This window comes from Leptonychotes weddellii, chromosome 9, assembly GCF_054177405.1.
Source record: "Leptonychotes weddellii isolate Sample4059 chromosome 9, ASM5417740v2, whole genome shotgun sequence".
Lineage (NCBI taxonomy): Eukaryota > Metazoa > Chordata > Mammalia > Carnivora > Phocidae > Leptonychotes > Leptonychotes weddellii.
In genome coordinates, this window is record NC_138377.1 from 80,596,383 (window position 1) to 80,606,143 (window position 9,761).

The 9,761-nt window shown below is 34.0% G+C and overlaps 1 protein-coding gene across 4 annotated transcripts in view; it reads left to right on the top strand.

The window, feature by feature from the left end:
* The window catches only part of FGF7 (fibroblast growth factor 7), a 49,597-nt gene extending 40,116 nt beyond the window's left edge, over positions 1–9,481 (top strand). For all 4 annotated transcript variants that reach the window (XM_006735611.3, XM_006735612.3, XM_081831056.1 and 1 more), the window contains exons 3-4: positions 6,961–7,064; positions 8,341–9,481. In XM_006735611.3, coding sequence (XP_006735674.1) covers positions 6,961–7,064; positions 8,341–8,535 — 299 coding nt within the window. In that variant the 3' untranslated portion in view covers positions 8,536–9,481. The remainder of the gene's footprint in view (positions 1–6,960; positions 7,065–8,340) is intronic.
* The last annotated feature ends 280 nt before the right edge of the window (positions 9,482–9,761 follow it).

A 9,761-nucleotide genomic window follows, 5' to 3' on the forward strand; every position in this document is an offset into this window, starting at 1 on the left:
AATTGGCATAGAAATATAATTCTGTTCAATACAGTTCAACGATGTTCCCATGACATAGTTTAGTAATATGCCACTGGAACCATTCTATTTGTTGCACAACTGAATAGTTTGTTTCTAATTCTGGCATGGCTCTAACCATGCTGAAATAAGCTGTTGCAACTTAAATTCTTTCAAAAGAAAACGTTGCCATCACTGTACCACACACTAATGTACTTTCTAAAGATTTTTAAATGCTTTGTTTTCAAATAAATCTCTAAATGAATGAATGATTCTTTTTACTTAACCTGACAAAGCACTTAAATGGTTTTTTACATCATTACAGAATAGATATAGGATTGATAAGAACTATAACTGATTTACCACCCCCCCCCCATGATAATGATGGTGTGGAATTAGTTCTCTTATGCAGGACATTTCGGTTATATTTGATACCAGCAATTGTACAATCATGTGTAACTGTTTTGAGTTTCACGTTGGTTTGATGGGAATTATACTTCCTGGGTTTCGGTAATAATTTATCTACTTGGGTTTCTTTCTTGCTGGCTTTGATTTCATTAGTCTTCTAATTTCTTTTAGTGTAGTCCAAGGTTCTGTCTTAGATCTGTTATTTAACAGTTACAGGGCATGCTTTTTTAGGGTAGAGTGATCCAAAGATAAGATTAGCATTATCAACCAAATATATTAATTGTGTTATCTTACAATAGTGGGTTCTAGAGTTCATGGGAAAAGTAAGAGAACCTGGACCTGCTGGAGGTCTCTATCTCCACAAAGTCCTTTGTGTCACCTACTCCAAGTGAAAGATAATAAATAAATGTGAGGCAAGTGAACTCATTTCTTTCCCAATTCAAACACTGAATTATTGCCTCCAGGCAGCAAAGTCAGCATGTGCACAACATATCCACCTAACGGTCCTAATCTAACACTAGCCTGAAAAAAGAGATTTGTCTTCAATGTTAAGCAATCACTCTGCTTACTGCTTACGTGATGGAACAAATTTATTTTAACCTAAGATAATCTGGTGTTTGTTTCCCTATAACTTTTGAAGAAGTCAATTTTGAATTATATGCATATACTGCTAAAGGTTACCTCCTAATATTCTAGGTGGGCAACTTAAAATAAGATACTGGCAGCCACGTGATCTTATTAAGTAAATATATCTTACATAACTTTGACATTTTGATAAAACTTAGTTCATGATATAAGCTGTTTACAAGAAAACAAAGGACCCATAAACTATCTTAACAAGAAATTTAGGACTGAAACAAATTTAAAATAGTACCTGAGCATTCATTGTCTCATAAGCAATTTATCTACAATGGTCAATGTGAAACATGTATTATTCTGCTTTCAAACATATTTGCTTTAAAGAATCCTTTCTCAGTTAAAGGTAAATATGTCATTTATTTCACTGAGTACTGTCTATCTGTCTATACACAAAGCTGCTACTTCTTCCAGAAATACTCTTAAAATTAAATGGAAAATACAGGCCTGAAGAGGAGGCTAAGGGAAATTTTAACAGTTGCTTACAAGCATATGAAGGATGTGATGCTGATACATTCATGCAACATTCAACAAATCTCCACTATGAGCCAGTTCCTTGCTAGGCTCAATTTAGAGACAAGCCCTGTCCTCTTGGAGCACTGTAACTGGTAACTAACTCTTCTTCATGTTCATTAAAGGAAGATGTAAGGAAAATAATTTACCTTGCAACAGAAACCAATGAGGTTAAATTTGTACTAACACAATGAAGAATTTATGAAGAAATTCATAAATTCAACATATTTGCAATACCTTTAAAATTGAGTAAATGTATCTATTTAAGGACTTATGGAGTAGTTGGTTTTCAAAGATCTTATAAATGTAACATTGTATGAAGTCAATGTTTTCCTTTCCTTCAAGTCCCTTTTACTCCTACTATTCTTGCTTTTGTTCAATATTATATTTTCCATTACATGAAAAGTAGAATACTGATGCGCAGGTTTAGGATATCTCTCATACTCAGTTGTAATTAGTGAATAAAATCTGTAATGTTTGCTGGCTTTTCTTTTATGGACCAACTATCCACAAAATATAACTGTTGAATGATGGAAGTATTGTTAATTATATGTGGACATCCTCCCATTCAGGTCTAGTTATGACAGTATGTTCATACTTGTCCCACCTCCAAACCCTTTTCTCCTAGCCCCTGCTTGTCCATTGCCCACCAGATTTTTGTTGCATTCTGACACTAAGTAAGTGAAGAACATTGGAGGGTTTTTTTGTTTTATTTTTTTTTTAAGATTTATTTATTTATTTAGAGAGAGAGGGAGAGAGCAAGAGCGTGTGGGGCGGGGGGAGGGAGCAGAAGGAGAGGGAGAGGATCCTCAAGCAGACTCCCCCACTAAGCACAGAGCACAACCCAGGGCTCCATCTCAGAACCTGAGATCATGACCTGAGCTGAAATCAGGAGTTGGCTGCTCAACTGACTGAGCTGCCCAGGTGCCCCAAGTGAAGAACATGTTAATCTTATCCCTCCACATATTGGGGTTAAGAATATAAAAAATCAGGGCACCTGGGTGGCTCAGTCAGTTAAGCATCTACCTTTAGCTCAGGTCATGATCTCAGGGTCCTGGGATTGAGCCCCACATCAGGCTCCTTGCTCAGCAGGGAGTCTGCTTCTCCCTCTGCCCCTCACCCTGCTCTTGTGCTCTCTCTCTCAAATAAATAAATAAAATCTTAAAAAAAAGAATATTAAAAAATATTTCAATTTTTAACAACCCAATTAAACAGTGGGCAAAATATACATAACAGATACCTTACCAAAGTAGATATACGGATGGCAAATAAGCACATGAAAAGATGCTCAATCTTTAAAGGTTCTGCCTCTAACTGGGATGAAGATAGACTTGAAAATGGCAAGGTTCCTGAATGAGTAATATGTTTAATTGTTTGATGTACCTTAAAAATATCTTTCACAAGGAAATTAACAGATTTAAAAGTAGATTGCTTGGGAATGCATTAAGTAATGTTGGCAGAATCGGTATCCTATCAACCCTGACTTTCTAATCTGTTTTGTCCTATGTGCTGTGCGCTCTCTTACTCCAGAAAACACAAGAATGACTTTTGTTCAAGTACAGAGTGGGAAGTGATGTTTTTATATATCCAGAAAGATCTGTAGAAGAATGAACTATGTAAGCTTATGAAATCCTGCCCTTCATACTAAAAGCCAGGGAGTTGCTCAGATAATAGAATATGAAATATATAGCTTGCAGACATTAAGTTAGCTACCAAACTTACTGTACATGATTTTTTTTGGTCTACAATATATCTATTGCCTTATATAAGACAAATATAAGAGTTTGTATTTTTTGTAGATCTGAATTTATGTTTAAGAGAAGCTTCTGTGTATTAAGTGACAGTAAATTTGCTCCCTAAGATGTAAGACCTATTACATGGGTACATTAAGTTAACATAATGATTGTGGTAGCAGAATGATAGAGTTAAAAAAAATAAAAGAAAGGTCAGCTCACATAATAGAACATGAGAATGAAACAATATGTTAAGTAAATTGGCCATTTAGCCTTAATATTTTTGTCAATAATGTTGTCAACAATAGAATCAATTAATTACTTAGGATGTCACCCTTACAAACTAGGGAATATACACAAAATGACTTGCCTATTTTTTTCCTGTGGTTTAATCATTCATAAATTTATCTAAATATTTTTGCCTATTTATTATTTAAATCTGTATCACACTTGCAACAAGTGAGGAATCTTGGTATAAATTGCTATTGCTTTTTAAAAAAATTCTCCAGCATCTACTTTCAGAATTTTAGGTGTTCCCCTAATGTACTTTAAAAATTCATGCTGGGGCACCTGGGTGGCTCAGTCAGTTATTTGACTTCCGTTCAGATCATGATCTCAGGATCCTGGGATAGAGCCCTGCTTTGGGCTCCATGCTCAGCAGGGAGTCTGCTTGTCCCTCTCCCTCTGCTCCTCCCCTCACTTGTGATCTCTCTCAAATAAATAAATAAAATCTTTAAAAATAATTAATGCTAATTCTTTGTTCCTATTACCAATAGCATTTATGATTTTAAGGCGTTTTAACTTTACTGTTTAAAAATTTTTTATTAAGAATTTATTTTTAGAGCAGCTTTAGGTTCATAGCAAAAATGAGAGGACAGTACAGAGTTTTTTTATATACTCCTACCCCCACATATGCATAGCCACCCCCATTATCAACATACCTTACCGGAGTGGTACATTTGCTACAATTAATAAACTTGCATTGACACATCATTATCACCCATAGTTTACATTAAGGTTTACTCTTGATGTTGCAAATTCTATGGGTTTGGACATGTATCCATTATGTTATCATACAGAGTATTTTTTACTGCCCTAAAAACCCTCTGTTCTTTGCCTAGCTAGCCCTTCCTCTTACATCCAACCCCTGGCAACCACTAATCTTTTTACTATCTCCATAGTTTTGCTTTTTCCAGAATGTCATATAGTTGGAATCATAGTGTGTAGCCTCTTCAGAGTGGCCTCTTTCACTTAATAATATGCATTTTAGGTTCCCCCATGTCTTTTCATGAGTTGATGATGAAAAATTTTAATTGTTTCATCTCACAGAAATCCCCCATCCCAGTTCCTTGAATATTTCTTTTTCCTGAACATTTTGGGCTTTATATTTTAAAGTTTGAGAGGATATATATTAATATAGGTGAGTTAGCATGATAACTAAAAATTATTTTAAAGTTTTAAAATGAAAGGAGACAATGGTTTAATGGTTATTAGGCCAATTAGAACATTTAATTATGTCCTTGACCAAATATACCCTCTTGGGCACATTAAAACTAAGAATTGGTATAAGCAAATAATGATTTTTTAAAAAATGTTAAATGATTCTTATGATTTTCTGTCAAGCCTTTATTGTTGAATGGGAAATCATATATATATATATATATATATATAAAATGGTGTGTGTGTATACATTGTATAATACATATTGTGCTATATATATATACCATCATGTAATATATATTACTTCCTAAAACTACCATATACAGATCAAACATTGAAATACATCTATATCCTTCATTAGAAACAATATTTAACAATTATTTAAAAATTTTATATACATTTTCTTTTGAAATTATTTGGCCTAGAGTAACTCATTGAATTTACTATTAGCTATAAATTTTCTGCAACTATTGTACATTCTCAGGAATCTTCCCCCAGAAATCTCCCATGAGAGGCAGCCAGCAGAATCCCTTTGACCCACATTTTCTTCCTTTATTCCATCCTCTAGCTGGAATGTGTGTTCTACCTTGTCTTATGAGAACAAAGTGATGGTGGAACAGTGAGCTGAATAGAGTCCGGAAACTCCCAAATGCTTTTGTGGAACAAAGTTGTCACTTCTCCCAATGTTTATTGGATGCAGAAACAAATGATTTTGTTTAAACCAAACCCAGTCTTAACTAAACTGAGGACTCCATTTCATTTTCCTGTCAGATGCATTCTTTATAAAATGCACACAAAAGTCTAGGAGCCCATTTTTTCAGTTATTCTAAAGCATCAGTCAGAAAAGGCAAGTCCTGTTTTCAATACTATTGTTAATAGCCAGGTGTTTACTTTCATAGTTTTTTTTTTTCTCCACTTCTAAAGTCATGAGATTAAAGTAGAAGAAGAAATGAAAACAATACCTGTGCTCTCATGTCTTTCATTTTCCTATTCAGAACTTCACTGTTGCTAGAGATCTGCCATCTCTTCTGGTGCAGCCATTCATTCCCACATGGGCCAGGATTCATTCAGCTTGATGAATCTGTCCTTCTTTGTGTCTTGATATACATGTCAGGAATATCCAGCTCCTAGGAAGCTGTCTCAAACCTGTGTTTGACTGTGTTTGAACAGCATTAACTATTCATTTCTAAAGAAAATTGTTTATTGTCACTTAATTATGCTCAGCACTCTGCAGGTATGTTTTCTTCCTCTTCTACCCAATTTATTCCTTTTGCTATATTAATGATAGCTTGGATTTTCTAGACTCTTGAGTTGGGGCAGGGGTAGAGACAGAGAATCTCAAGCAGACTCCACAATGAGTGTGGAGCCCAACTAGGGTTTCCATCCCATGACTCATGAGATCATGACCTGAGCAGAAACCAAGAGTCGGATGCTTAACCAACTGAGCCACCCAGTTGCCCCCATAATTTGGTTTTAAATTGTCTTTTCATGTATCAGAAAACTCACTATCCGTTTAAAATATTTAATCTTTTTTAAGGCAGTAGGTTCTGTTACCATCTTTAAAATTGCTTTAAATGAATTTTATTCAATTTCAGTAAATTTGAGAGATTTTCTGTTAGCAATAATTTTTAAGATAAAGTTTAAGAGAAAAGTAAAGATATTACCTTATTACATACTTTCATAGTATTATATAATGATCAAGAGCCAGACTGTCTGGGTTCAAATTTCACTTCTGCCATTTACCGGCTGAGAGAGTTTGGGCAAAATAAACTTCTCTGTGTGTGGGCTTCTTGATCTGTAAAATGGGAATAATTAGGGTACTTGCTTAATAGCCTTGGTGATAAGTAGATGAGTTAATACATAGGAGCCTTGGAATAATTCTTAGAATGTGGTATGAGATCAATAAACATTAGCTGCTATCATGATGATGATGATTATAGTAAATTAGAAATGTAATTCTAGGGAAGAAAAAGCTAAATTCAAATACCTATTTCTTTGAATCCAGATATCTTTTCTATTAAAAAAAATCAATAGTTTGCACTTCCCATATTTAATAAGGTCTACTCTGGTGTTTGCATGTGTGTTATGGGTAGGTGGTCTCAGGCTGAATAAATAATCACATTAATAAGTTTTTAATAACTTCCAATTAAAAAAAATAAGAACAAATGGTCATTCTTGGATAATCTGCAAAGCTAAGTGAATAACTGACTTATCTTTCTGTGATTTCTTGCAGATATCATGGAAATCAGGACAGTGGCAGTTGGAATTGTGGCAATCAAAGGGGTCGAAAGTGAATACTATCTTGCAATGAATAAGGAAGGAAAACTCTATGCAAAGGTATTGATAATTTTTTGAACCTATTTTTGTCAAAACATCTTGCCTTTTTTTTTTTTTTTTGGAGGGGGACAGAAAGAGAAAAAGAGAGAGAGAGAGGGAGGAGGTAGGGGAGAGGCAGAGGGAGAGAGAGAGAGAGAGAATCCCAAGCATAGGCTCCTCACCCAGCACAGAGCCCAAAGCGGGCCTGATCCCACAACCCTGAGATCATGACCATGACCCTGAGCCTAAACCAAGAGTCTGACACTTAACCAAGCCACCCAGGCGCCCCAAAACATCTTGCCTTTCTGAAAAGTAAAGATGAAACTAATTTCTTTCCAATTATATAATTTAATGATTTCATTAAAACACTTTATATTCAAGCATTGAGAAAAATGTTTTCTGCAGGACCTTGAACAAATTGCTTAAGCTCTCTGGGCTTGGGTATTGTCACTTGCAAAATGAGGTGGATTAAACAACCTTGCAGCTCTGAAATTCCATATGCATTTTAGATACTTAAAATCTAAAATTTCCCTCTGAGAGTATTAAAGCTCTTTTTGTTAAATTTCACCCAGTCTGTACATTGCTGACCTGAAAATTCTTGGGAAAAAAATTCAGATGTTTGTTTACCAACATCAATCTCACAATCATGGGCTTTGAACTGTGAACATTCATGTTGTTCCCACGTTATTACAATGTGAAATATGTAACAGTTCATCCCACCATAAAAAAATATAATCGACTTTCCCACAGCCCAGCACGATACCTGGCACAGGCTAATTACATAATAATATAGGTTTAACTGAATGAATGAATAGTTGGATGGATGAACAAATAAACTTAATTTTCTATCACAATTGCAGGCAGTGTAGTAGTAAATGAAGAAAAGTTGTGAAATACGTCCTTCCACTGAGGGAGGTAGATGCTCTGCTAATCATACCAAATCTCAGCAGTTAGGGAATGAATGACTTGGGCATGGTAATATGAGAGCTGCTACTTAGAGTGAAATAGCTCCTAATACTAAAGAATAGTAGCAACCGATGGATAGTAGCAACCGATGGCCAAAAAGTTAGACATTTGAAAATATTTTGCATAACTAAATATGTATCATTTTATCTTTTTAAAAAATTTTAAGATGGCTATTTTTTTTGCAAATATGCTAACTTATATCTAACAAACTGCATTAGGCCCACTCAAAAAAAGAAAAGGTCATATATGTTTTAATTTTACTGAATATTACTGCTTACTCTTTGAGTCCCTCTAAAAATCATTTGGATAATATTGCTTGTTATTTTAACAGAAAGAATGCAATGAAGATTGCAACTTCAAAGAATTAATTCTGGAAAACCATTACAACACATATGCATCAGCTAAATGGACACACAGCGGAGGAGAAATGTTTGTTGCTTTAAATCAAAAGGGGGTTCCTGTAAGGGGGAAAAAAACAAAGAAAGAACAAAAAACAGCCCACTTTCTTCCTATGGCAATAACATAATCATATATGGTATATAAGAAACCAGTTCCAGCAGGGAGATTTCTTTAAGTGGACTGTTTTCTTTCTTTTTCTCTTTTCTTTTCTTTTCTTTTCTTTTTTTTTTTAAGTAACCAAGAAAGGCTGGAAAACTACTGAAAAACTGATCAAGCTGGACTTGCGCATGTATGTTTATTTTAAGAGACTGCATTAAAGAAAGATTTGAAAAATATGCACAAAAATCAGATTTAGTAACTAAAAGTTGTAAAAAATTGTAAAACTGGTTGTACAATCATGATGTTAGTAATAGTAATGTTTTTTCTTAAATTAATTTACCCTTAAGAGTATGTTAGATTTGATTATCTGATAATGATTATTTAAATATTCCTATCTGCTTATAAAATGGCTGCTATAATAATAATAATGCAGATGATGTTATATAAGATATGTCAGACCTAAAGGCTGCTGGAATGATTTGTCAGATAATCAAGCCAATACTAACTATGGAAGATGAGCAGTATTTGAAAGGCTTTTTAGTGAAAAATTAAAATCCACTTAAATTCTAATCAGAAAAGAAAGAATATTCTCAAAAATTCTACTATTGAATGGAATCAAATAGGTAGTTTTACAAAAGCATAATATTAGAGAATGCTTATACCTATTAACAAGAAGAAAATTCCTAATGCTGCTCAAACTGAAAGGGTATTGCTAAAAGGATGTTTTCAAAAATCTTGTATATAAAATAGCAATGATGATGATAATACTGTACTGTACTTCATCTCACTTGCCACAAAATAACATCTTATAATCCCTAAAAGTAAAATTGAGAAATCTTTAAGTTTTTTCCAAGTAACATAATCTATCTTTTGTATAATTCATATTTGGGAATATGACTTTTAATAATGTTCTTCCCGCAAATAATCATGCTTTTTTTCTGTGGTTACAGCATTAAACTCTATTTTAAGTTGTATTTGAACTTTATTGTTTTGTTATTTAAGTTTATGTTATTTATAAAAAAAACAACCTTAATAAGCTGTATCTGTTTCATATGCTTTTAATTCTAAAGCAATAACAAAACCGTCTGGCTCAATGGCAAGTTCCCCCTCCCCTTCATGACCAATACCAAGTCTAGTACACAGCACTTGGGCCAGCAAATTCTGGATGGCAGACAAAAATGACAGCCTGCAGCAATTCTTACAATAGATGTCGCACAGGGAACAATACAAAAATGTAAAACATGTTTTGCCACA